At 35.7% G+C, this 27684-nt stretch overlaps 5 protein-coding genes across 7 annotated transcripts; 1 reads left to right on the forward strand and 4 right to left on the reverse strand.

Moving 5' to 3' along the window:
- Nucleotides 1-1764: 1764 nt before the first annotated feature.
- Nucleotides 1765-3346, reverse strand: LOC110421738 (uncharacterized). The gene has a single exon (XM_021435403.2). The coding sequence runs from the start codon at nucleotides 3055-3057 to the stop codon at nucleotides 1879-1881; it is 1179 nt and encodes a 392-aa protein (XP_021291078.1). The 5' UTR covers nucleotides 3058-3346; the 3' UTR covers nucleotides 1765-1878.
- Nucleotides 3347-4069: 723 nt separating this feature from the next.
- On the reverse strand, nucleotides 4070-5864 carry LOC110421489 (E3 ubiquitin-protein ligase). The gene is made up of 5 exons (XM_021435087.2): nucleotides 5651-5864; nucleotides 5403-5557; nucleotides 4794-4852; nucleotides 4575-4694; nucleotides 4070-4485 (listed from the first exon to the last, which is right to left on the reverse strand). The coding sequence occupies exons 1-5, from the start codon at nucleotides 5749-5751 to the stop codon at nucleotides 4429-4431; spliced, it is 492 nt and encodes a 163-aa protein (XP_021290762.1). The 5' UTR covers nucleotides 5752-5864; the 3' UTR covers nucleotides 4070-4428.
- Nucleotides 5865-6181: 317 nt separating this feature from the next.
- LOC110421488 (sucrose nonfermenting 4-like protein) lies at nucleotides 6182-11915 on the reverse strand. 2 transcript variants are annotated; one of them, XM_021435085.1, is made up of 14 exons: nucleotides 11624-11915; nucleotides 11233-11487; nucleotides 11031-11118; nucleotides 10659-10775; nucleotides 9988-10122; nucleotides 9812-9871; nucleotides 9387-9476; nucleotides 9069-9203; nucleotides 8018-8162; nucleotides 7727-7900; nucleotides 7460-7523; nucleotides 7286-7352; nucleotides 6948-7062; nucleotides 6182-6717 (listed from the first exon to the last, which is right to left on the reverse strand). In XM_021435085.1, exons 2-14 carry the CDS (start codon nucleotides 11361-11363, stop codon nucleotides 6626-6628), a joined length of 1413 nt encoding a protein of 470 aa, XP_021290760.1. In that variant the 5' UTR covers nucleotides 11364-11487; nucleotides 11624-11915; the 3' UTR covers nucleotides 6182-6625. The 2 variants fall into 2 exon arrangements, with proteins under 2 accessions (XP_021290760.1, XP_021290759.1); XM_021435084.1 differs by having other exon boundaries at nucleotides 10605-10775; nucleotides 11624-11914.
- A 2408-nt stretch (nucleotides 11916-14323) lies between these two features.
- Nucleotides 14324-23520, forward strand: LOC110421750 (cysteine-tryptophan domain-containing zinc finger protein 3-like). 2 transcript variants are annotated; one of them, XM_089784468.1, is made up of 11 exons: nucleotides 14324-15008; nucleotides 16115-16187; nucleotides 16277-16404; nucleotides 16504-16897; nucleotides 16977-18313; nucleotides 18547-18941; nucleotides 19038-20959; nucleotides 21045-21202; nucleotides 21330-21490; nucleotides 21917-22077; nucleotides 22927-23520. In XM_089784468.1, the coding sequence occupies exons 1-11, from the start codon at nucleotides 14920-14922 to the stop codon at nucleotides 23143-23145; spliced, it is 5037 nt and encodes a 1678-aa protein (XP_089640594.1). In that variant the 5' UTR covers nucleotides 14324-14919; the 3' UTR covers nucleotides 23146-23520. The 2 variants fall into 2 exon arrangements, with proteins under 2 accessions (XP_089640594.1, XP_021291092.2); XM_021435417.2 differs by having other exon boundaries at nucleotides 14916-15008; nucleotides 16529-16897.
- Nucleotides 23521-24820: 1300 nt separating this feature from the next.
- LOC110422265 (Tetratricopeptide repeat (TPR)-like superfamily protein) lies at nucleotides 24821-26749 on the reverse strand. Its single transcript, XM_021436109.1, has one exon. It carries the CDS (start codon nucleotides 26660-26662, stop codon nucleotides 24821-24823), a length of 1842 nt encoding a protein of 613 aa, XP_021291784.1. The 5' UTR covers nucleotides 26663-26749.
- Nucleotides 26750-27684: the final 935 nt, after the last annotated feature.

The raw sequence follows: 27684 nt of genomic DNA on the forward strand, positions 1-27684 counted from the left end.
TTTCATGCATTAAGTTGAAGTTGTTTGCAGTAAGTACCAACGGGTGTTGTATTAAATCAAATTATTTAAATGATTTAACTTGCTTTATTTGTATTAAAATAAAAATAATATTAAAAGAATTTAATTTAAAAGAAAAATATTTAAATAAAATTTTAATCTCAATATAATATAATTTTAATTTAGATGAAAAATATTGAAATAAAATTTTAATCTTAATCTGATCTAATTTAAATATACATAATAAAGTTTAAGAATTCAAATCAAATTATACTCTTGCAAAGTTCAAATCAAATTATACCCTTATAATTAGTGTGTTAGTTTTACGTTTGATTATTTATATTAATATTTGAGTGTGTATTATGTAGTAAGGATTTATTTATAGATATAAATAGAACTTATAAGATAAAATTAATATTAAAATAATTTAATTTGAATAGATAATATTTAAATAAAATTTTAATTTTAATGTAATTTAATTTAGATATAGATAATCAAGTTTAATAGTTTAAATCAAATTATACTCTTGTAATTGATCAGCTTGAATTAACTGATTTGATCTGATTTATATAAACAATAATATAATAAACATTCACACTTATATCTATAACATTTAAAACTTAAAAAATATCTTTTTTGAAATTTTGAGAACAAGTACTATTTTTTCGGGTAGAATGTTCTCAGCCTTGACGGCTACAGAGTGGAGCGCGTGGGCATCGCGTGCATTGGCAATTGAAACCATTTTCTCAAACCAGAAACCTTGTTCTCGGACCAATCGCAATCAAGTTTCCCACCCCCCCTGGAATTCGTCCGGGCAGCAGCAAATACGAAGTTCATCCTCATAGGATTCAACCCCATTTTCCTTCACTTTCTCTACAGTTTCCTTAACCTGGATTGAACTTCTCAAGAATGTTCTAGGCTTTGAACTGGCATGCCTCCTGCTAGTGAAGGCTAAAGGGTTTCAGTTGTATACTATTTCTTTTATTTTGGATTGGCTTTGCAAGTCCAAAATATTTAACACCTTTGGCCCAAAAAAAGAAATGATAAAAATTGCCAAAAAAAATCAAGTAATATATAAAAATATTCCCTGTTGGTAGAAGAAAATGGAATCCCAAATATTATAGTAAGCAAAAGAATGTTAAAACTAATCCACTTTCTAGTTATTTTGTAAGATAAAAAATTTTCATTCTCAATTCATCTTCACATTTGGTTCAAAGGGTCATTGTCCATCAAGATAAAACTTGCTTTCTATGATGGTGATTGGGTATAATAATGAAGTTGATTGTAAGGAAATCATTTTCTTTCAATGAGTGGTTCAATTTAGTTTAAACATAGACTTAAGGTTCAGAGACATAAAAAGGATGTGTTTCAGTTAACAGATAATAAATTGAGACAAAGTATACAGTGTTAATTCAGTGCTAAAATCTCCCCACATTCTCCTTCCCTACCAGGAAGTCCAAACACCAAGTATTCATTAAGAAGGCAATCATCATATAATTTCTTGTGATTATCAGCCTTTCTTGGAAGCTGCTACACCACTTGGGAGATGGATGACAGTGATTTAACTTCAAATACAAATTACCAGTTATCAAACCAATCTTCCAGCACACTGCTTGCAGAGATGCACATAGCATAATAATATGCAATTGTATACAAGCGGCAAACCAGGCACATGACTACTTAAAAGACAGCAAGATTGAGATATAATAGACAGCAAACGGTAAGAGCAAGTGCTTTCATTCAAGTTTTATGAATGGCAGAAAAGGATAGGAGAAAAAATATTGAATTGACTGCATTGATGACTTTAATCTGAAATAATTCCAAAATAACAGAAGTCAACTTGATCAAATTAACATAAGAAAGACGATTTGAATCTTAATGTCAAGATTTCACATATGTTGAAGCCTGCATATCCGATTTCCACTTACTTGAAAGATCCAATTTTTCTTGGTATAGCTCTAACAGCTTAGGAGCTTCTGCCCCATAGCAGTTAATAAACTTGTTAAGAAACACTTTCTCTGAACTCAGAAACAATGAACTCAAGTTAAAGTTCTTGACAAATCCTTTTGACAACAGCAGATCTTGAGCAAACAAACCTCTTGGGAGAATTTTCTTTTCCAAGCTCGACATCAGAACACGAGGGTGTTTGGCAATAGCAGAAGACTTAAAACCCATTCTGTTCACAAGAAAATGCATCATTATCATAATTTTTTCCTTAGATGTACTCATACAATAGGGTTGCAAGCGAAAAGCTTTGAAAATCTCTTCCTCAGACCAACCCCACATCTTATAAGTATCAAACTTCATCTCCCATGTTGATTTGGACATTGAAGTACATACAAAAAGAGCTGCAAGATAACTCTTATTCATAGGATTAAATCCCATCTTCTTCACTGTCTCCACAATCTCCATAAACTTAACTGGAGATCTCAATAATGTTTGAGGTTGCATACGAAACATCAAAATAATATTTGATTGGGGCACTCCAATATTTCTCAAGACATTAATGTTAGGCAAAACATAACTTTCAACATCATAGGAGATTAATCGAGGGAGACGTTTGAGAGCATAAACAGTATCCTCATCAGATTGAAGAAGATTACTAATGAAATTAAAGGCAGGGATAATTTGTTTCTCTAAACTAGTCACAAAAATAGTAGAGTAAGCAGTGAAGATTCTAACTAAATCTGAGCTTGAAACGCCTTTAAAGCGAAAAAATTCAATTTTGGGCAAAAGGGTTTTCTCAGCCTTACATACAAGCACTGATGGACGTTTCTTGATCACTCTAGTGATTTGGGTTTTCGAGAAGCCTTGGTTCTTGAAGAAGGAAATGACAGAGTCAGGATTTTCCGGGGTTCTAAAGTAAACATGTTTTGCGGCAGTCAAAGCTGATTCTTCAGAAAACCCACATGTTTCAATAAGATATGAGACGGTAAAAGATTTTTGATCTGAAGAGGCTGAGATGCATCTGAGAGACAACATCAATGGTGGGTAGTTTCGAAGAGTTGTTATGCTGTGCATCCTCCCATGGAGAACAGTTTTGCGAAGAAAATAAAACATTGGGTATTGAGATTTCAAAATCGGCAAGAGACGTAACTCACCTACGGATGACAAAAACTCCCTCAATTATATTATCTGAGATTCCAGTACATTTCCAGACAGCACTGTTTCAGCCACTGATACAGGCGGCGCCTCCCATCTTCTGACCGTCAAGCTATTGACCAGAAGGAAAACATAGTGCTTTTTATCAAAATTTCAAGAAAAGTTACCTCCTCTAAAAATATCTTCTTTTTTTTCAATAAATTTTGTATTGGGGAAAAATTGTCTAAAGCCTAGTGCAGATATAAATTTTAGTAAGGTAGTATTACACTATTACTACTATAGATTCTAGTGTTCTTTATCATTTATTTTTAAGGAAAAAATAACTTCAATTTTAATCAAAATTTTAACTAAATCCATTATTTATGCTTAAAAAAAATCTTCTTCTAAACATATAAGTCTAACAGGTAATGTTTTTATTAATTTAATGATATGATAATATTAAAATAATAATTTTATCTTTTATTAATTTAAAAAATTCTTTTTATTAATTTAAAAAAAATAAAAAATTCTTGGGAGCCGAGAGCATTGATCCGTACTCATTTTTTTTCAAAAAATAATTATTTAAATTAATAAAAAATATTTTAATCTTTTATTAGTGTTTACATTTTTAAAACAGAATACCTATTTCAAAAACTAATAAATTCATCTAAAATTTTAATTAAAACTTAAAAATGTGAAAGTATTTTACCCTATTTTTAATGTTGTTGCCTCAAATATGTTTGGTTTTCATCTAATAAACTTTCTGTAGTCATTTTTCAGTGCAGTTACACTTATGATGAAATGATTTCCCAGAAAACCATATTGAAGAGAGGTAGGATAATGCTTGAATGAAAACCAAAGCTAAAATTTGCATACTCAACTCTCAAAGTCAAATATAAATTCTCTCATACTTTATGCTTGAATCATGAAGTTCAAGGTCTTAGTTGTGGATGTATCAAGAATTCACAGGCCCTGTGCCTTGAAATGCCACTAAAGAGAACAATATCTCCTGTTATTTCACCATTTCAACTGAGATAGATAATGATACAAAATCACTGCCACAACAACAAAGATTCAAAGATGTGTCAAGGAGAAACCTATCACTAATGTTTAAGAATAACAAATTGATTAGCCAAGAAAAAGAAAACTCTTAAGTTTTAAGGGCCTGGAGGTCAAATTGCCTGAAAGAAACCAACCCAGAGAAACACCCTTCCATAAATAGCAGTCCAGAATCTGATTCTCTTCTTCGGACTTCTTGTTGATCCTTTCCGCTTCTTTGGTGATCCTCCTTTTTTCAAAGCCTACGACTATTTTTTCTTCAATAACACCTAGCATAAGCATTAATCCGGATCATAGTTTGACCTTCTTTTTAGGCCTTTTCAATGTACACTCATGATCCTCCACCACCTGCAACACTAAAGGCTTGTCATTTGATCAATCAAGAGCGGAATACAGGGCAAAAAATATGGTTGGAATTATAAAACCAAAAAAGCAACCATCTTTTTTTTGTTCTTCTTCTTCTTCTTCTTCTTCTTCTTGTCCTTTTTGTCCTTGCTTTTCCTCTTCTTATCCTTTTTTGGTTCAAGTTTTTCCAATTTACCCTCTTCTGAAGAATCCTGCCAAATTGATAGATGGAAAACAAATTTAGAAGGAAAACATGACAAGAGTTTTGGCATGGATGATGTATCAATTACAAAATGGTAGAGCTAAGGCACCTCAGAGTCACCAAAGGAATCTACATGTCGAATTGTTCTTCCTGAATTTGAAGCCTTACCTGCACATACACAGAACAAATGAAATGAGAACAAACTAATTACATACTTAAGTTGCACATGCTAAAGCAGATCAAATTAGCACATAGAAACAACCTAAACAAACTTATACTAGCTAAACTGCCATTTAACATATCTAATATTACAGCATCTGGATAAGAGTGAAGAAACTGTGACAAAAAGAGAATCACTAATGAACCATGAAATATGATCTCAAGCATTGCCCATGGACCCCTAAACCCTCTCTATTCCCTTCTTTTCCCAATCAACCAAGCCAACAGTTTCATCTTTTCCACACAAATTGCTCCAGAAGAATAAATAAACAGTGGAACAAGCTGGTAGAAATTAGTTGAAAAATAAATGAATCAAATCCAAGGAACTTAGAGTCCATTCAACAATTAAATCAAGTCAAAATCAGGTCCAATTCTATTTTAACTGCAAGATTCAGGAAACTTGACAAAGCAAAAAAAAAATTCATCCCATTCCACAATTGATAAAAACAAAAACAACCCAAATTAAAGTTAAGAGTAGAACTGCAAAAAAAAAAAATACTTTGAAAGACGGTCGCTTTAGCATTATTGACAGCCAATTCAAGAAGGTCAGGATTGATAGAAGACAGGCCATTGGGATCTTGGAGTTTCCTTTCGAGGAATTTAGCCAAAGCAGCAGCTTTGTTCGTCGTTAAAGGCCCTCCTGGATGAGCCAATCTGAAAACATATTACAACACAGATCAAGGAGAGCGAGAGAAAGAGAGAGGAATAGAAAAACCCTAACCCTAAAAGATTAGAAGAAAAGCGTACCTAGGTTGAGAACGGGAAAGGGAAGGGAGAGGAGCGAATTTGCTTCCTCTAAGTGCCTTCCTTTCTTCTTCGCTTAGTTCTTCCATTTCTCTTCTCCCCATTCTCTCTCCGCAAGCACCAAAAAGATTCACAAAGGCCCCCCTATGTCCTTTCTTTCGTTTTAGGAGGAAGATGGGGCTTTACTTTGACCAGGTTGACCCAAAATCTTAGAGTTTAAATACCCTGATTGAATTAGTTCAGTTTGAAATTGTATCATATTTACTGCATTTAAATCTATGTAAATTAATATCTTTGAAATTATGAAAATTTATATTAATTAGTGAGAACCTCCAGGGCTCTGTGCCATCGAAATTGGAATGAAATGAGAAAACAATCTGTTACCAAGATTCCCAATTCACTTTGACCAATCTCTATTTTCAGTTAGATTTTCAAGCATTCATTTCAAAAGATCCAACAAACCGCCTTGGCTTTGCCTTAAACAGAAGCTGTTGGCATCCTAGGAGGCTATGAAGAATTCAGACAAGTCGAAACTGAGACCGAAAATGAAGCAGGCATTGTACAGAATAATCAATAATCATTCAGTGTTTCTCCTCCCCATCTCTTTACTTATAACTTTGAAGCAACAATTAAAACTATTACAGGTCACATGCTCCCCACAGATAATGGCATCTACATTTGGTGACACAATGGGTTTAATACTCTGATAACAACATGTGCAAGGGGGAGACCGAACAAATTTGAAAGAGAATAGAGTCCTCTTAAATTACATGCCTCTTTCTTTGGCCTAAAATTCTAAAAAGCAGGCAACAAAAGCAAGAGGCCAAATCCAATGGTTGAATGAGATCCGATCACCGGTGTGAAGTACTGCAGTCTATTTAGAACACCGGGGCAAGGAATGGTGCCCACAAGACATGGGAGTCCAAAAGCCACTGCAAAACCCCCCCTCCTAGATAGGTCATCTGCAATTACTTCAAACTAACCAAGCAAGAACCTGAAAATGTCAGTAAGTGAGACAATGCCTTCTACACGGTTACTGCCAGCCTCCACTATAACAAGCCGTCTAACTCCTGAAATCAATTTGGGAAGATAATGTCATACAGTGATGTTTTCACAATTACAGTACTACATTTATATACCATATTTATTGGGAAAATAATGGTAGCAATGCCACTCAATATATTGCAATGCTACATCACTAATTTAAATGACACCAAAAGACCCATCCCCAAAGTAATTGTCCTTCTTAAAAAGAGAACACAAATTTAATGGAGTTCAAAAAAGAAAGAGAGAAAGTCACCAGGATTTGCCAATTGTTCCATCACTTTAAGCAATGTATCAGTGCGCAAACACATTTGACATCTTTGACTTCTTGTCTCAAAAGGAGTGTTAGAATCTTGCCCCAACTGCAATGCCTAAGAAGTAAATAAAGAAACAAATTTAGGAAACAAGTTTTCTGCAATACACTGCAGAACCTTGTATTAGTCTACCAATAAAAATAGGAAACAAATCTTAAAATATCCACCTCTCCAAGAGTTATCAGCTCCAAAACTTCCTCAAAATATCATCCAACCTTGTTTGGGTAGTCATATGCAAAAAACCAGAAAAAGGAAACAGAAAAAAGGTTACAGCAGTTACCTGATATACAGTCATTTCATTGAGATTATGTGTATAAGCTCTGCCTTTTGCCAAAGCTGTTATATCACTGCCAAAAAAGACAACAAAATTAATGAACAACAATAACACTCAATCCAAGCTGAAAGTAAGTTTTTTGCATCCTAGAAGGATAATCAATCAAGAATGACACCTCACCTCCGACAATATATGTCCAACAACGAGTCATTATCATCAACTATAGGAATTGAACTTACTTGAGCTGTGAAACCAAAGGGCAAAACCTTATCATACCAATAAACAACACATAAAAACATGAATATCTCTAATCATTTAAGATGCCCTCTTGAGGTACTAACTTAATCTTGTTCTTGTAACTTCAAGAAAACCATCAATAATCTTATTTTTTACTTATTTTTACTCTCTTATACCTACCGCAAAGTGTTGACGAAGCAGGAAGCATACCTTGAACTAGCATATTTAGTGCTGAACTAAGAGAAGCAGTAGGTCTCAGCATTGCAAATGGCCGACTGCTAGATTCTCCAATTCTTGGAACCCATGTACCCAGAGGGATTGCATAAATTGGTAATTGTAGTATGGGCGAAGAGCCAGAACAATGTTTAAAATACCTGCATATGACTAGAAATCAAACCCCATTGGTTAGGGAGAAAGAGGCCATGTACTTCCTAACGAATTAAAAGAAAAAAGAACAAACAAACAAATATGGTTACTTAACAAAACCATTAAAAGGCTCACATTTTAGTATTCCAGAGAGAGAAGCAAGATGTAATAATTGGGGAAATAAACCATCTTCTGAGGATGAATGAATAATAGGAACCGTAGCTACTCCATTTTGCAAAAGTTTCAAAGCTACATCCTTCAAATTATCATATGGTCCAGCCTGCATAATCAACAAGAATGTCAATAATGCCACTCACATACACAACTATCAAAAAAAAATGCTGCATTTCTCAAATGGCACAGCACAAGGGAATTAAGAGATGAAGCAGAAAGGCATGAATCAAAAAATATAATAGAAAGGAACCAGATAATGCAGCCTTCTCAAAACAACAAAGCAAAAGGAGCATTGATGCATAGGTGGGTATCAGCAACTAATGAGGGGGAAAAAAGAAAGAAAACGTCAGGGTGTTTTTTTATGAAAACCATGTTAATATAAAAAGGTTGCATCAAGAGGAGCATGGTTATTAATGCTTTATTACTATTAATTGCCATCGTAACATAGAATAATCCTCCACAGCAATGTTGCATGGCATCGATGTAATCCTGCCCCTAACTATTCAACAGTTACATTACACACTTCTGACTGAAATTTTCCTTTTTGGCAAGATTGATTATGCTCTGAAGAACTCCTCGTAAGTTCATAATGACATTTTTGTCCCGGACGCTAGAATTCTCACAGCTACTTGACATCTAATCCCTGAATGTGACATGAAGTTGTTTTCTCACCAAATATAATTCTTAAAGATGCACTATAGCCACATTGGAAGTTGTGCCAAAATAAGATTTTGGCCTGACGTCATATTGAAACAAACATTTAGTTATTCTGGTCGCCAGGCAAACCATGAATAACATTACACCTAGATGATGTATGCATATGTCTACTAAAACATCAAAATACAAACATAAATGGAGAAACAGCTCCGTTCATTTGTAGAAACAAATAGGAATGCACATGCACATGAATATTAATATCATCTTTATTAAGTTATTATCCAAGACAAACCACTATTAAAACGAAAAATCTTCAGAAACTAGAGTCCACAACCATGGCACATTAAATACTAACATGGATGAGATGTCTTGAAATTGGTCTCCCATGCCCATCAACTTGCCCATTCATGTATGCCTTTCCCTCTTTCCAAGCAGAAATAGTGTGTGTTTCAAGCTCTTCCTCTGTCAAATTTGATCCATGATTTCCAAGCTGCATAACAAAAAGAGTATACAAGAGAAATACACAGCAAAAAATGATCCATCTATCAGACAATTATCTTGTGTTAATATCTAGAAACATTCAAGTTAGCTGGATAAAAATAAAACCAAAAATCTTGGAAGATTTGGAAGACTTGCTAGTGCCAAAAATCTTGATTCTGCATTACGGACATACCTCTCTCAGAATCAATATGAAATCCAAAGCACTAAGAACTCCAACAAATTTCCCCTTGCTGAAGTCCCAAAGAGGAGCCGTAGGGATACCCTGAAAACAGCTTGACTCAGAAAAGATATGTATCCAAGCTCTTTATAGCAAGAAAATATGCATGAATGTTACCAGGCATGTAAGTAATGACCATGGAGAATTTAGGTGCATCTACAGCTAGAAAAGGCTCTAAGAAGCAATGATTAGCAAATAAGTACAGAGGATTCCTCTCTCTCTCTTTCGTTGTTTTCTTATGGTGGTAGATTATGTTGTTATGCAGAACATGGATCTTAACCAACAAAAAGACCAGGAACCTAATGAAATTAACTATATTCAGTCCACAGACACCCCAAAAAAAATAACTAAATTAACCTCTGAAAGAACTAAACAGATACCTGCTCGGACAGAATATGAAATGCTTGTTTTACAGGTAAATCAACATCCAAGGCAACAACCTGCCAGGCAGATTTGTCTAAATTAGCAAAATGAAAGTAATATGTACTGATTCAGAGTCAAACATGCAGAGAAATGAGTATATCATGAAGAAGGGCCGATAGGAATGCATCCAAACCTTGCCTGACTCAGGTAGTAACTCATAAGCAGTATGTGCTGCCAAGAATACAGAGATACGATGACAGGAGGCCTGTAAATCCTGTTCTAAAATCCTAGGCATTGCTTGATTCAATGTAACAGCTGAAATTCGATTCTGCATTGCAAAAAGGTACCAAAATCCACTTACACAAGAAAGTAGAAGGAAACAAAATGGTATTAATCAACAAATAAATAGATAGATAAGGTACATAATGAGCACGCATCAGGACTAAAATGCAACAAGCACCAATACTACACAAACTAAAGTCTGCATTACAAAACTAGATCTCTGACAATTTAAATAATAAAAAAAAATACCAAATCATTAGAGTCAGTTTGAAATTGTGATTGGAACTGCATTTGACTGCAAACATGATGCCAAACAAAGTAAATTTTGTGATAAAAAAAATTCTTGATCTCAATGAATTTGTTATCAATTGTGAAACGCAAGTTCCTACCTGATTTTGTGCTTATGATGAGTTTGCTTTTGATCGCAATTTTTATTCTCAATCACAATGCCAAACTAGCCTTTAAGAAGGAAAAATATTTTCAGGAAATTGATATGCAACAAAGCTAAGGAATATAACTGACTCTTACCGTGAGACCATTATCCACATCCATGTTACTCAGTATTTCTGAACGAGGTTGTACCTGAGGGACCTCTGCAGGTACAGGTAGAGTGTCAAAAGTGTTAACTATTCCATATTCGCCATTCCTGTGAGGTTGTCGTTCATCATGTCGCCATTCACCATCAACAAGAAACTTGTACTACATGAAAGAACCACCACAAATGAGCAAACCAAATACGAAGAAGAGGGTCATGGATAAAAGATTACGATTACCACACTCCAGAAGTGCTTGACAAGAAAACCATCCTAACCTGAATACCATTAATGATAGTACTTAACATGCACAACTAATAATACTAACATATTAATTAGATAATAACATTGAAAAAAATTGAAATTACCCGTGTTACTCAATAATTTTAATTTCCAATTCCAGTAGAGCAAATTAACAAACCTCATGGCAACCATGTGGCACGGCACAGACGGCTTGAAACACATTGGGGCAACCTTCAACCTGTGACATTGGCACGAGCTCGGTCCACCTTCATTTTCAAACAATTAACCGTTAATCCAAATATTAATCACAAGCCTAAACATCACAATTTTTCACATCAATAGAATCTTAAAAACAAATTAAGAGATAATTAAAGTGTCACCTATTGAAAGAGCCAGAGAGGAACACACTTCTCCCACCATGCGGCCACGTAAATTGAATTGGAAACAGCACCATGCCCGCGGTTGTTACTCTGCCAGCATCCCGGGCCGGATTCATATCCGAAGCAAACATTTGGCAGCCGCCTTTTCAATAGAATCAATTACGTAACCCAAAAGAGACAACAAAAATCTTGAAAATAAACACCTTCCTAGCGATCAGCTTCTTTTGTAACCATTTTCTCTACTCCGTTCAATCACTGCAAAAGAAAACAAAGTCAATAAAAACAACAATTTAAACATCAAGGACTCGCCTTTTACCATATTGTACGGACAAAACACCTAACTTCGAAACACAATTTCCTTTTTCAAATAGGGAGCGAATTTGGAACTCACCAAACAATGGAGACAAATGGGTAGCTTCGAAATTTGTGGGAAAAAAAAAATTCTGTTAAACCGTGAGATAAATTAAAAAAAATCGAAACCCTAAAAAGGGAATGGGGGAAAAAAAGAAAAGGGTAAACCAGAAAAAAGGTTAAATTTTTTTTGAATTTATTGAATGTGGGTGTGAAGATCGAGAGTGGGGAGGGGTTTTTTGCGATGTGATCGAATCTGATTTCCTTTTTTTTTTTTTTTTTTTTTTGGGTTTTTTCCTTTTTTTATTCAATATATGTTTTCTCCTCTTTTATTTTTTTTTTAATTTTGGAAACCCTAATAAAGTTGAAAGCTTTGAAAGGGATGTTGAACGGTAATGATCGTCTTTGTCTTCTTCCTATAGCATTTCTTTTTTTTTATTATTTTATTATTTTATTTTTTTTACCGTGGTGTTTTGGGGGATATTAACGGTGGTTTCTTATTTTTAACTGTCAAACTGTAAAAATGTGTTTCGGTTACTCGTCCAACTTTTGCTTGTTTGCTTGTTTGTCTTCCTGATATACACGTGCAGTTCCTTGGTGGGACCCGTTGCTCATGCAGGGACCAACCAAAATCATTAGACTTTTTTTCTTTTTCTTTTCATTTTATTTTGAGGAATTTAATTGTGCTTATGATTAAAGAAAGATTCTTTAATGAATAAATCAAAGAAAGAAAAAGAGATTCCTTTCTTAAGGAAGCATATTCTTCTTTTTTCTCTCATCTCATGATCCTTAATTAAGTCAAGAAATAGTTACATTTGGATTGATTTTGACCAAAGATATCATTTGGTAACGTATTTGATATTTTTACCGCACCTTAATTCGAATCTTTTTATTTAATAAGATATCTAAACTCGTATTTAAATATCATAGATATTACTTATTAAACATTTATGTTTGTTAAATACTTAATTAAATTAAATTTAAAATTAATTTATATTTATTATTAACAAAAATTAATTTAATAAATTAAAATTAATTAGTAAAAATTAAAATTATATTCACAACAATTAATGATTTTACATTAATCATAAGAAATTATGAATAAAAAATATTATATACATATGATTAAATTTTAATATTATAAATTATTATTTATAATTGAGTTGAGTATTGGTTAATTACAACATGAACCCTACCGAAATCCATGACAGATAATAGTTTTAGTATTGAGTATAAAGTATCATAATTTTACTTAATCGGGATTGAATAATGTAAGATATTTATTAATAACTTTAATTTTGATAAAAAAAAGTCAAAAAATTAAAAGATATTGATATAATTATTAAAAAAAGTCAACCTATGAGGATTTAGGTATAGGGAAATAAATGTAACAAAAAAGACAAAGTTGTTGTTTATTGTTAAGAAAGAAAACAAGAGTTTTGACATTTCAAAATTGTTGAAGAAATTTCCAAATTGGCCACCTAACAATATGGTTTCACATTGAGAATTTAACTCTTGCTATTTCAATTTTAAAGTTAAATGATAAGAGAATGGTGGAGTTTTGGGTTTGAATTTTAGTGATTTTTATTTATATTTTAAATAGAAAAATCACAACACTTTGCTCAATTTTTATCTTCTTGCCATTCATTTTAGAAGTTGGAAATAGAATATAATTTTTATTTTCTTGCCATATTCATTTTAGAAATTGAAAATATAATATAATGATAATGCAAGGACATCCTTTTTTTTTTGGGTTGAATAATATGGTTTTGCTTAATAGTATTTAAAATATTTATGTGTATTTGCATGAATACGATCCGCATTCAAATATTATTAATTCATAAAACTTTTCTGAATCTAAATCATATAATTCTTGAAAGCTTAAACCCGAGATTGACTTAGAATTTATTATAGCTTTAAAATATCCACATTCCAATTTGGTATGAGATATTACAATTTCAAGTAATCAAATCTTTAATGAAGACATTAAAATCAAATAATAAATGATTAATTCGTAAACTAAAATTTCACCAATGTAATGTGAAAGTCTATATCGAATTACCTGATGCTCTAATATTAATTGTAACGACTTTGGTTTAAATATCAAAGTTTTTTTTTTAAAAAATCAAACCCCCAAAAACTTAAAATAAAATTATTAATAGTAATTTATTTATTTTTTATAAATTTTAATAATTATATTAATATTTAGATATGAAATTAAATGTCACGTTTGCGTCATCATAATAAAATAGATAATAACATAATTTAATTTTTTTCATTAACGTGATAAACAAATTATCATCGATTATTATGAGTATTATGTGAAAATGACATGGTACCATGACATTGCATTCTCCACACCAAAGATGCTAATGAAATCTTTAGACTTTGATAAGGAGGAGGGAAATCATGATAACATGTGCATGAGAAGAACTCTTTTCTTCATCAAATGAAGGAAAACTCTTTGCCTTGAAATGGAAGCAAAAAAGAAAAAGAAAAAAAAGGGTATTCTCTTGAATGTGAAAAGATTGGAATAGTCACAATCATGGAATTCTTATTACATTACAAAAGCTGAAGACAAAGATCCATTTGGAACCGAACCTCGAAAACGGCGTCGTTTCAACCAATGACAATTTTGTTTCCCCGTCTTCCCCACGCTCCTGCCTCCCACGCGCCGTCAACGGAAATCTTTTAATATATTTGTTTTGCTAGAATTAATAAATTCATCGTGATCCAAAAGAGGAAAAAAGGGGGCAGAAAAAGGAAAGGAAATAAGAGAGAAAAAAGCCCTAAATTATTTAATTTTAAAAAATAAATTAAAAAGGAAAACACCGAAAAAGACCCACAAACACCCACTTCTCTTTCTCTGTTGTTGCCTGTTTGTTTGTTTTGTGTTTTTTTTTCGGAAGTGTGAACAATTTTTCTGGAAACAAAAGGACCCATAAACGAACTCGGCACCGCGACCCGGAACGAGTCTCAATCACGAGTCGGCGGCACTCGTCGACCGCCTCGTTCTCCATCGTCTGATCATCAATATCTCTGATCGTGAGTTAAATAAAAGAAAAAGGAAAGAAAAGATTGAAATATTAATTCACTAATTTTATCAAATTGATTGATTAAAAAAGGGTATTTTTTATTTGATAGGATCGAAGCCGGCTTTGGGATATTTTCTTTGTGGGTTTTGGTGGACATTTTTTCATTTTTAATATTTATTGTTTTATTTTTTGGTTTCGAGCTTGGTGATGTTGGATTTTCGGGAAGGTAGGGAATTGGAGGGGTGAGGGGGTTAAGGTTTTGGGAGGGTTAGGGTTTTTGGGTGGATGGGTTTAGAGATGGATGAAAATTCTGAGCTTGAAGAAGGAGAAGCTTGCTATCACAAAGATGATGACGACTATATTAACCCCGACACCGACTTCTCTTACCTTGTAAGGGTTTGATTTTTGTTATTTTTTTCCATTGAAATTCAATCGTTTTTACACCCGCATTCTCTTTCTGAAACTTGGGATTACGCCACAGTTAATGCCATTTGAGTTTTTGATAAGATTATGCTTAATTATGAGTTTGATTAAGCGTTGATGGTGCTTCTTAGGCAATGCAATTCTATTAAGCTTTGTTGTAGGGAATGGCTAATTTGAAATTATGCTTAGTTCTGGGTTTGGTTGAGCATAAAAGTTACTTACTAATTCGAACGAGTTGTGGTTCGTTGTATGCATTAGAATTTCTTGAGGCTTTAAATTTGAGTTTATTTGTGGTATATGAACATGGATTCACTGATTCAATTTGTTGAGAGTGATGAAGTCTACTTTTGAGGTTGAGATTTTTCACTGTATTGGTAACTTAGTACACAAAAGCATTATTTTGACATGCTTTCATATACGTATAATTGGTTTAGAATTTTTCATAACTAGGGATGCAATAAAACAACTAGAAGAATATGTTATAAAGCACTATTTTGTGTTTTTGTGCAGTTTTTGTAGCTAGTTATATAATGTGATAGTATTGATAATGGCAAAGAAGATACATGATCATTAAATCATTCCCACTTGTGATTTGTGGTCTAGAATTTTGAAGTCAGTTTATTGTCTTACTAGAATTTTATTGGCATGTTGTTTGAGAAAGCTGAGGCATAGAAAAGAAAGTTAATAATAGATGGAACTTCATGAAGTAATTATCCTGTTTCTCAGCAGCAATTTATTGCATGGTAAAAGCTCCTTGCCTGGATGATCTTTGAAACTTCCACAACATTTGGATTTTTCGTTGAGAGAGTGTCTGTTTGAATACACGATGAATGCGAATAACTTATCAGTACTCTTTATTGATCTGATTGATATTTGAAATATTAAACTATAATCAGTTCAAATGTTACTATTCAGCTCCTGAAAAGAATGGACTTCTAAATGCTAATATTAGTTGGCTTGTTGTGCCTGCTATAGATGCACTTTAATCTGGTCTATTTATCAGTTTTAATATACATCAATTTTCAAAATTCTCTGTGTTATTCCATTAGTAATATGGGATTTCATTTCTTAAGGATGAGAAGATTAAACACGTCTTGGGCCACTTTCAAAAAGACTTTGAAGGTGGGGTTTCTGCAGAAAATTTGGGTAAGTGGTTGATCTTGGTTTTAAGAAATTTTAAGTACTATTGCAAGCTTAAGTTTTTCCTTGAAGATGATGTTAAATTATTTTTGCAGGGGCAAAGTTTGGTGGGTATGGCTCATTTTTGCCTACCTATGAACGCTCTCCTTCTAGATTATCACGTCCAAAGACACCACAGAGAAACTCCAGCGCGCCAAGGTCTCCCAACAATTTATCTATGGAGGTATATGGACTATATTCTTACTATAGTTTGGTCATTTCTTTGGAAGAAGATGTCCATAGCTGTTGCTTAGACAGCTTATGAAATTCTAGTTTACTTGAGTGCTGTGGAATGTGTTACCATACAGGGTGCATCCCAGAATTTGAATGCTCCTCCAAATGCACCCCCAACTGGGAGACCTGGGAGGGCTTTCTGCTCAACTGGCAACATTGCTGCTAGACATGATTCACATTTGTCTTCTGCTCAAGTTGCTGAGAAGGTTGCCTTGAAGGATGAGAATTTTAACAGAGCAGGGATTCCCACGGATCAGAAGAAACTGAAGTTTCGAATTAAGATGGGCTCTGATAACAAAACTCAAAAGAATGCTGCAATCTATAGGGGTCTTGGGCTTGATTTTTCTCCATCTTCATCATTGGGGAACAGTCCTGAGGAAAGTGGAGGAACAGTGACAACATCTCAAGATACCACAAGTGAATCACCCACTAGAATTCTTCAGGTAGAGGTTTCTCTTGGTTGTATTCAGTGTCTGCATATGAACTAAGAAGGATGCATTGATATTTTATGCCTTTAAACAGGTTATGACATCCTTACATGTCCCTGGTGGTGTACTCATATCTCCTCTTCATGACAGTCTGCTACTCTTATTGAGAAAGGAAAAGGAAGGACCTACTAGTGAGAGTAAATCTATCCCGTCACTTAAGGCTTGTCAAGAACATTCTGCTGGGTTGATAGATGAGTTCGTTTTGGGTAATGGAAAACAATTAAATAAGAAGAAAACAAAAGTTCTGATGGGGAAAAGCAAAAGGATGGTGGAATCAAAGCATGGAAATGGCATTAATGTTGAGAATGGCAAGACATTACTCATTAAAAAGAAGTCAGAAAATGAGATAGCAGGAAGGGAAGAGTTATTGTTAAATGACTTGAAACACACAGCTTTATCTAATTCAGTGAACGTGGCTGACTCTGTGGAAGCCATTGCTAGGGCATTTGATGTTTTTGCAGAGGCTAATCAGGATGGATCAATAGGTAGATTTTTTTCCTCTGACTCAGCAAAGGAGGATTCTTTGGAGTCAATATCTGGAAGGAGTAGAACTAGTGGCAAGAATAAAAAGTCGAATATGCAGAGTAGTTCAGTTGAGAAGGGCTGGGAACAGAGTGTAGTAAATTCCCACATGAAAGCTTCACTTGACCTTGGGGACAATGTTGGGAGGAAATGCTACCAAAATTCTGCCCCTTTAAAATGTAAAGAAGATCCAGAAATGAAGGTTGGTCTGATGGCTACATTTCGTGTTGGGGATAAAATAAATATTTCCTCCAAGAAGGAAAAGACATTGTTAGAGGGCAAGAAGAAGCCAAAAGGTAGCAAAAATACTGGACAATTTGCTGATTTGATGAAGGAGAGTTTGAGACTTGATGTGGGTGCAACACCTAAAGATACCACTGCTTCTAGTCAGGGCTTTTCTACAGGTAAATATAAGCATAAGTTGAAGTTGCAGAAGGATATTAATAAGGTCAGAGATAATCATCAGGATGTGTTGGACACAAATTTTGAACAGAAAAATGACCAAATGGAGCCGTCAATGAGGCCCTTTCACAATAGGCCAAAAGATTTTGGTTCAATGGATTTGGAGAGGGAGCAGAGTGCCTATTTGGATAAGTCAAAGGAAATATTCAGTGGTAGAACAGTTGATAACCTGCTGTTAGGATTGGATTTTCCAGGTGTGATTCCTCATCTCCCTGACAAGTCTCTTGCTTCTCAAGCAGCGGCAGCGGCAGCGGCAGCAACTGCTTCTGTAGTCATACAAGATAATTGGGTTCAGTGTGATTGTTGTCACAAGTGGCGACTTTTGCCTTTGGATACTACACCAGGACAACTCCCTGAGAAGTGGATGTGTAGCATGCTTAACTGGCTGTAAGTGCCTTCGATGCATATTAAATAAAGTTTTTGTCGCATATGCCTGTCTCTTTGTTTGCTAAATGTCATGCGTGTGTTTTTGTGCTTATGTGTATATGGTCCTTGACGTTAAAATAAGTAGAAATACCTGGTGAATAATAGGTGCGTGCATAGATGCATCGATTATGTGTGTGAACGTATACATGTATGTTTTGCTTTTGCTGATTTTTGTCGTTGAAATTGTTGTAAAGGCCTGGAATGAACCGGTGTGACATTAGTGAGGAGGAGACAACAAAAGCTTTCAATGCATTATACCAGGTTCCAGTTACTAAGGATCAAAATAACCCACAAAATCATGCAAATGGAACTACATCATTAGTTACTTCAGCTCATCTTCAGCATCTTGATCAGAACAACTCTAGTTTCAATTCTCAGGTGCCATCTATTCAAGGGAAGAAGAAATATGGCCTGAAGGAAGTGCGCAAAGCAGGTATCAGTGGCCTAAGTCAGATGTCAAACTCTAAAAAAAACCAACAGCAGGGATCATTGAAAAGTAGGAGCTTAAATGATATGACCCAGGTTCCTGTTGAATCAAATCTCATGAAGAAATCTCACTTTCAACAGAAAGAAAAGCATTCAGTTGGAGGTATTTAGTCCACTTTAGAGCCTAAATTTCAGTAGCAGTCAGACTTCTATATTGAGAGTATTTATTTATTTACTTTTGAGCATTGTTTCATTGTAGGTGAGTCCAAACAAGCCAAGACAAAAAGGAAGAGAGAGTCTGGTCTATATGCATATGATGGTTCAAAGAAAACCAAAACAGAAGATATGTACACTATTGATAAACATCAGGGTTCCAACTTGGACCTCAGAAGGGTGGGCCTTAATTCAAGTGCTGGCTTGCCAAATCAAGCAAATGGAAGAAGCATGCAGAATTATAATGAGTGCTCTCATTCTGGGGATGTAAAGCATGATATGAAAGAAAGATCAGTGGTTTCTGTGAAGAAATTTGTTGATCATACTCAGGCCTCATCAGATGGTGGATCATTAGACATGAGAATATGTGATAAAAGGGACACTTTAATGAAGAAAAGGAAATTGGAGGATTGGCAGGACAGTCAAAATGGACATGAGTTATCTATGAAGGAAGTAAGCAGTAAGAGTGGATTCAGGAATAAAAAGAAGTCACGACTATCAAAGAATGAGGGGAAGCAGTCCCATAGAAATGATGGTGATGGTACATCAAACAGGAAAAGTGTGGATCATTTGATTGGTGGTGTTGAAGAAATCAGTAATGATCGGAACCAGAAACTAAGTAAACCCAAGAAGAAGTCCGCATCTCAAAAAATTTTGGATGGCCTTGATTCATTGAGAAGGGATTCTGGAACTGGGCAAATTTCTTTGGCAGCAACTTCTAGCTCTTCAAAGGTTTCTGGTTCTCGTAAAACTGGAGCAAACTTTGAAGAAGCAAAGGGTTCTCCAGTTGAATCGGTTTCTTCATCTCCCATGAAGACCTCATATCCAGAAAAGTTCATATCAACCGGAGGGGATGGTTCAGGGAAGAATGATGCTGCCAATGGTGGCATTCCTCTACGTGGCAATTTTAGAAAATGTTGGGATGGGGAAGGTACTGTTGAGCTTGCTCAATCTGGTACAGAAGTGAAAGAGAAAGCATCGGGTGATTTTAAACCCAGATCATGTAAATCTTCTACCCTGGGTTATCGCGATAGAGATTCTATTTGCAAAATCAGCATTAAAACTAAACATTGTTCTAGATTGCAGAATAGCCATTTGTTCAGTGGTGATACTCATTTTGAAGAAAATGGGCAGCATGCTGTAGAACATTCAAGTGGTGAGGATAGAGTGAACAAGGAGTGCCATGCCAATGCATTGTTTTCTCAGAAATCTGATAAGGTTTCCACTTCATGGACAAAGGAGAGTGAAAGTACTTCTTCTGCTGTTAAGATGAATGTTTATGATCCAAAGAATGAACAGGAAGATTTGTGTTCCAGAAAGAGCATGAAGTATCGACCAGATGTTGACCCTGAGGGTCATGCACTTCAAGAAACAATTGCTGATGGTAAACGCAATTTGCCTGATAAGTCTAACGCTAAATCTAGCAAGGATGAGAAGCATTCTGTTGGAAGGAGGGATCCTTCAGGACGATGGTCAAGTGATAGTAGAATGGAAACCCAGTCAAATATAAAGCATGATGGATTTGATGCAAAATCTGTTGCTCCATGCAGCACAAAGGGGAAGACTGCCCCTGAGCAAAATCTGATCAAGGATTTTGGTGGTCAAACTAAAGTAATGAAAGTACAGTTAAGAAGTGGAATGTCAAAATCATCCTCGCATTGTGAAGTTGAAAGTCAGCAAGAAATAAAAAGTTATCAAACAGTACCAGAAGCCCAACAGGGAGTTGTCTCTGATGGGTTTCCAGTTAATGGCTCTGGCAATGGTGATGTGTCAAAGGCTTTAAAACAGCCTGGAAAAGCTGGCAGTAAGAATGGATCTAACCACAGCTTGGGACAGCACATACCTGATTTGCCTGTAGTCAGAGACTTCAATGCTCCCAGTCCTGGAAGAAAAAATATTTCCAGCCAGGCAGCAACTAATGCACTGAAAGAGGCTACGGAGCTTAGAAATTATGCTGATCGTCTTAAGGTTTCTTTTCAGATTTTGTTCTTACATATAAGTTATAGAAAAAAGGGTTTTGCTATCCTAACTGTTACTACCTGTTTTCTTCCAGAGTTCTGGTTTTGTTTTTGAAAGCAATGAGATTTACTTCCAAGCTGCCCTTAAGTTTCTTGGCGTTGCTGCTCTTCTAGAGGCTAGCAATACTGAGAGGGGTACATATGGGGACATGAATCAAATGCAAGTGTATAGCACTGCCACTAAACTTTGCGAGTAAGTGAATGTTTCTAAAGTGATGGGGTAACTTTTTTTTCTCAAAATCAGTAGAATTTTATATATATACATTAGGAGTGTTTATATGTCCCTATATTGCTTTATACTGAACTTCTCAAGTTCACAGAATGTGTGCCCAAGAATATGAAAGACGACATGAAATGGCTGCTGCTGCTTTGGCTTATAAATGCATGGAGATAGCTTACATGAGGGTTGTTTACTGCAAACATTCTACTAGCAGCAGAGACCGGAATGACTTGCAAGCAACTCTACAGATGGTTCCTCAAGGTAACAAGTCATCTGAGGGTATATAGTCAGGCTTGTTTTATCTTTCTGTGCTTTATTGTACATCTCCTTAGATGCTGTGAATTCTTCTATTTGGTGATGTCTACCTTTAAATTTTGAAGCATGTGCAATAAGTGTTGTTGTCTCAAAACGCCAGCTATTTTAATTAGAAGATTTACCTAATTGTATAACTTAAACCATTTGGTGTCGGAGTGGGGAAGGGCAGTCAGCAGTGCTTGTGCCCATTTTAGGTTTTATTTGTAGCTGAAATGTAGATATTTCTTTTTTGGTTTTCCTTTTGTAGTGAACCTTGATTGGACTAGAGTTCCAGATGCAACTTCTTTAGTTAGCATTTTTTTTTCTTTTGCACATGTTGGAATGCCCTAAGATGAAGTACCTCACAGCATCTTTTTGAATGGCTTCTTTCAGGTGAATCTCCATCATCTTCTGCATCAGATGTTGATAATATCTTAAACAATCATTCTACAGTGGAAAAGGCTCCATTAGCCAAGGGTAATGTTTCACATGTTGCCGGAACCCATGTCATTCTTGCTAGAAACCGCCCAAGTTTTGTTCGGCTGCTTGACTTTGTAAGTTGATTTAGTCTGACAAGGCCAATCTTTTCTTTTCTCATCTCTCTGTTCTGTTTCTGTTTTTCGCTCACATTGTCAGTCTCTCTTGGTTGCTTCTTTATGATTTTATATGTTATATTAGGCAGTGATCTACACAGATTATTTACCTCAGTATTTATTGGAAATTGTCCTATAAAATACGCTTTGATCGAAGAATGTTTCTTGGTAGATGAACTCCAATTATTAAGGACAGCTTGTAAAGTTTTTATCAGGTGGTTAGATATGTGATTTCGGGGGAAGTAAGAGGATAATCTGAATGAAGTGTCATAAAGGCTTATGAGAATGCTTAGCCACGGGCCCTGCAGTATACAGTTGCATTATCTGACTAGGGTTTTTTGGTGATATATGTTCTTAACTTGCTGGTTTAGAAAAGCAAACTATTGCTTGAAGGATCTTTGAGTTAGCCCTTCTATATAGTTAACACAGGAAGTTAATATTCTTCTTTTTCTTGATTGTCCAATAGATTGATGTCTACAGCTTGACCATGCTTGTTGGTAGACTTTTAGTGGCAGGCTTATGCTGTTTTCCTTTTTAAATAGTGCTTGTCATGCTCTGATTAAGGACAAGGGATATTTTGAGAGTTGGCCTGTCCTGAGGTTTGACAAAAATAAATTTAAGACCTGAAGTCTGCCCAAGGATCTTTATTTTAAAAATAAAGTTAGAAATCAAATCATTCAGTACAGGTTATAGATAACCACTGGTATAATCTCGTATGAACTTGATAAGAAAACCCTGTCCCTCAATGTCTATGTAAGCTAATAAGGTGGTTCAAGTAAGTAAATGTGTTGATATGTTACTGTTCTGCAGACACAGGATGTAAGCTTTGCAATGGAGGCTTCAAGAAAATCTCAAAATGCTTTTGCAGCTGCTAATTTAAAACTGGAGGAAGCTCAAAATACGGAGTGCATTACTTCTGTTAAAAAGGTGATTGATTTCAGCTTCCAGGATGTGGATGGACTTGTACGTATGGTTCAGCAGGCTATGGAGATCATAAGTCGTTCTGGTTTAGGTGGTGCTAGAGATTAAGTCACCCCTGTATATATTGTTTTTTTTTTTTTGGTTTATAACCCCCAATGTGCATTGGAGAAGAAAGGGGAAAAAGATGCCTACTTAAACCTGCGTTTGGAGACAAGCAAAGACGTGGTCACCAACAGCCAGTTACCTCCCTGTACATGTGTACAAAGTGAGATTGATTTGCAAACTTTGTAATGTATATTTTTGATGTTCACCTTCTTCTTGACATTGATAAGAGCATAGCATGCTCACCCTTAAGTTTTCTGGGTTGGCAAAAGAGGATAAAGTTCTAGCTTGTTCGGCAAGAGATTTGGAGTTCTATGTAAGATGCCAGTTCCATAGAGTACATTTTTTTGGCTCCATTGTTTTGGGGCCTGAGGAAAAGAATATATATAGCAGTTGAAAATCGATAGGCAACCATTTTGAGGAGGTTGAATACTGATATAGTGTTGACACTTATCAATTTATCCATCAACGGCTCTCTGTTCTGTTAACAATTTGTTCAAAATTTTATTGGAATGGAAAATGATATTCTTTTGGAAGGTTCCTGTGTTATTTTAAAGTTGCCAAGCTTAATGTGCTTAAGATGTGCAAGTTCCGAACTTAGGGAAGCAATCTTTACATTCAGGTATGCAATACTTATATCATGCCATTTGGTCACTGTATTATGTGAAATTAACATTTGACAGGAATTTGTGATGATTGTGATGGTGCTTTCGTTCCTTATTCTTCTTCAACCAGCTTGTTTTCATTATTCTTCTCAGAACTATGGTGGATAGTGACAGGCAGTGCCTTAATTTGATCAATGTGGGTGTAAATAATCACATGCAGTGGTTCGAATAGAAATATTCAAAGTTATTTTTTTCTTTGGGGGTGGGGATGGGGTTGGCCAAGGTGGGTTTATCTGTATGCTTGTTATGTTCATTTCAGAAGTTAAGGGGAGCATGCAGAGCAGGGTGGTTAACTTACTAGTATCTTGGCTTTAGATTGAGTTAGCTGCTTCATTGGTGTTGAACTGCAAAGTTCAGTAGATGACAGGCCTTTGCATTGTAGTGCTCCTTTTTCTTCTGCCCACCTACACCAATATTTGTGCAGTATTAGTTGTGTTAGGACACATATGTATCACTGAGTGGCTTGTAATAAGCAATGAACTTTCGCTATATTTGTTATTATGAAAGCGGTTATTTTAGTTAGCATCATATATCTTTTTGGTTGAATGGTAATGTGTAATATGGTTGAAAGCTGCAACATTTTGTGTTGTCATCTGGTATTTGCACAAATCTTAGATTGAAAGGAATTGGCTCTGCAATTTTGAAATTGATACACTGTGGAGGATAATCCTTGTTTTGCTGATTTATACTTGCACACCAATTATTTATGTTTATATTTACAGACTGAATGAGGTAATTCTACCACTTAAAGTGGTTGTCCACTTCCAGCTATGAAGTTTATTGGTATTTAGTGCAATAAAATGAATAATTTCTTCTTGAATATGTAACCAATGCAGCTTCTGGTTTTGCATCTTGTCTATAATGGTCTGAACTTATCATCTTGGGCACATCTAAATTGTCTGTTTCTACATCTTTGATTATGTCATTTTCACTGATTTTCTTCATTAAGCAAGACCTAATTTAATGTGATAATATTCTATCCCAAGGATAAACAACAAGATATAAATTAGCAGCCGTCACCAAAAATCTCTGCAAGTGCAGAGCCCTTTGTCAAAATGATGAAATCTGTTGACATCTCTTACTACAATATCTCTCTCTGTGATTTCACTTATCCACTTGAATGCCTCATGGCAATCCCTGCACATTCTCAAGTTCTTCATTATCCTAATGGTTACTCCTTTAGGTATATTTATCAACCCAAAAGCCAAGGCAAGTTTCTCACTGTGAAGACCAACCATTTCTTCCTTGGCTTCCTCTTCAACGTCAATGAACACCAAGCCTGTAAGCCTTCCAATGTAACCTCTCTCTTTCATCTTCCCTTCCAACTCCCTCAACAAGCTCAGTATGTCGCTCCCTCTTTCACCTGAGACATCTCCAGCATGGAAGACATAAGTTGAGTCCTTAATCTCAACCCAGCTGCAACCAGGTTCCTTGTAAACTCCAGTCCTCTTCATGTCAGTCCGAAGACTCTGCGCATTCTCCCACTGACCAGCCAATGCATAAGCGTTTGACAATGTGACATACGCAAGAGCTACTTGCTGATTGGATTCTATGAGCCTCTTGCTAGCTTCAGCAGCAATCTCTACCCTTCCATGGAGTCTACTAGCAGAGAGAAGTGTCCCCCACAACACAGCACCTTCGTCATTATTCACTTCAGTAGATTTTGCTAACTGATAAGCCTCATCAAGACGACCTGTCCGACCAAGCATATCAACAACACAGATGTAATGCTTTGCTTCTGGCACTATCCCATGTTTCCTAGACATGGAATTCAAGTACTCAAGGCCTTCATCGACAAGTCCCGAATGGCTGCAAGCATGCAGAACCCCAACAAAGGTGACACCATTAGGCTTTATTCTTCTAGCAATCATTTCCTCGAAAAGTTCAAGAGATAGTTTCCCAAGTCCATGTTTCCCAGCAGCAACAATCATGGAAGTATATGGGATCACAGAAGGATTCGGAACTCTCCGAAAAAGTCTGTCAGAATAAAGAATACACCCACATTTGGCATACATATCCACCAATGCACTGGCAACTACATCATTCGAATCATGGCCATGTCGAATCACTGCCCCATGTGTAACCTTCCCTGAAACCAACTTCCCCAAATTTGCACAAGCGGTAATAACACTAGCCAACATGAACTGATTTGGATACTCCCAAGCCAACCAATTAAACTCTCTGAAAAGTCCAAGTGCTTCATCCCCCCTTCCATTTTGTGCACATGCTGTGATCATTGAAGTCCAAGAAACAACATTCTTACACTCCATTGACTCAAAAACCCGCCGAGCTAATCCAACCTCGTTACACTTCCCATACATATCAACAAGCGAAGAGCAAACCACAAGGTTGCATTGAAACCCGAAACTCTGCACGTGTGCATGGATTTGTTTCCCTGTTTTAAGGTCAGCAAGCATCGAACACGCGTTGACCGCGGTTGCGAAGGTGAATTCATTAGGCAAGACCGTACCTTTCCGCATTTCTCGAAAGACCCAAAGACAAATTTGAGATTTGCCCATGTTAACATAACCCGACATGAGAGAAGTGTAGGAGACAACGTTCGGTTCGGGCATTTCATCGAACAGTTGGTAAGCTTGGCCTGCCTTTTGGAGCCTAACGTAGCAATTAATGAGATGATTAGCGGTGAAAGTGTCATTAAGGAGACCATGTTTAAGGATTTTAGCATGGGTTAAGGTTGCAAAAACATAGTCGTTGCAGCTCTGGAGGGTTTGAATGAAATGGGTTCTTGTATGGAAGAAGTATGGAAAAGAACAGTTTTTGGGTGTGAAAGATATAGCTTTTAGACCAAGTTTCAAGCTTGGTTTAGAGCTAAACCCTGGACAACTCAACAAGCCCATGAAACTACCATAAGCCCATTGCAAATTCCACCTGTCAGAGTGGAAAAGTGAATTTGTATATGAGAAGGAGAGAGAGAGAGAGAGAGAAAGGGCGGAGCAGGGGGAGTGGGGATCATAATTTTGTCAAGAAAAATTGGGACGCAAACAAGTCATTAGGATACAAAGGGTCTTTTCTCATCCATTGGACCATCCTACTTTGCTATATAATCATGGGCTTGTTTGGTGCTCAAAAATGGGTTTAAAAAGGGTAATGATTTACTCCAAAATCAAGGCAATGGTAATTCAGAAAGCAACATACACAAAAAAGAAGAGAAGGAAAAAAAAAAATCTTTACTGTCTCGTTATTCCTTAGTGTGATCTTTAATGCTCGCTTTGTAGTAGACAAGTTCCTCCTTGGCACTGAAATTAGTACCTTGCATTAGTACTCTACAGGGGCAGCAATCTTAAATCACTTTTGGACTTTGATGTCCTAGCTGGCTCCCCTTTCACTATCCTCTTTTCTTTTATCTCCTCGTAAAAACTTCATTGCTTTTGGAAAGTTGTTCTCAATGCAAATGGTAAAAATCTCAACTTAAAATGATGTAGATTACATCATTAAAGGGCTAGAAATGATTATTTAGAGTACATGAGTTTCCTTGTAATTTGTGTATGTGTCTCATCCCCAAGGAGAAAATAAATGGTGAGTTGTAGTTGTAGTTGCTGTTTGCTACCTCATAAGTCATAATGAGGACCAATATGCAGCTAGCAATGGTCCAGTTGCACTTTTCAAGAAACCATGGGTGAGTTAAAGTGATCATGAACACCCATACTAAGTTACAGCATTGGATGGAAAATAGTGCCTAAAAGCCCATGTTAAGAGGATCTTATGATACCAGAGAAAGAGAAGGAGGAGGAGGTGGAGAAAGGCAAAATTGACAATAACATCACTAGATTTGGTCTGCGGAAATGGGAACATGTTAACTTCAGCACAATTGAAAGATGGCCCCTACTAGTACTACTGCCACTCACAAAGTCTGCAATAA

This window comes from Theobroma umbraticum, unplaced genomic scaffold (assembly GCF_002168275.2).
Source record: "Theobroma umbraticum cultivar Fairchild unplaced genomic scaffold, ASM216827v3 scaffold_130.0, whole genome shotgun sequence".
In the NCBI taxonomy this organism is placed as follows: domain Eukaryota; kingdom Viridiplantae; phylum Streptophyta; class Magnoliopsida; order Malvales; family Malvaceae; genus Theobroma; species Theobroma umbraticum.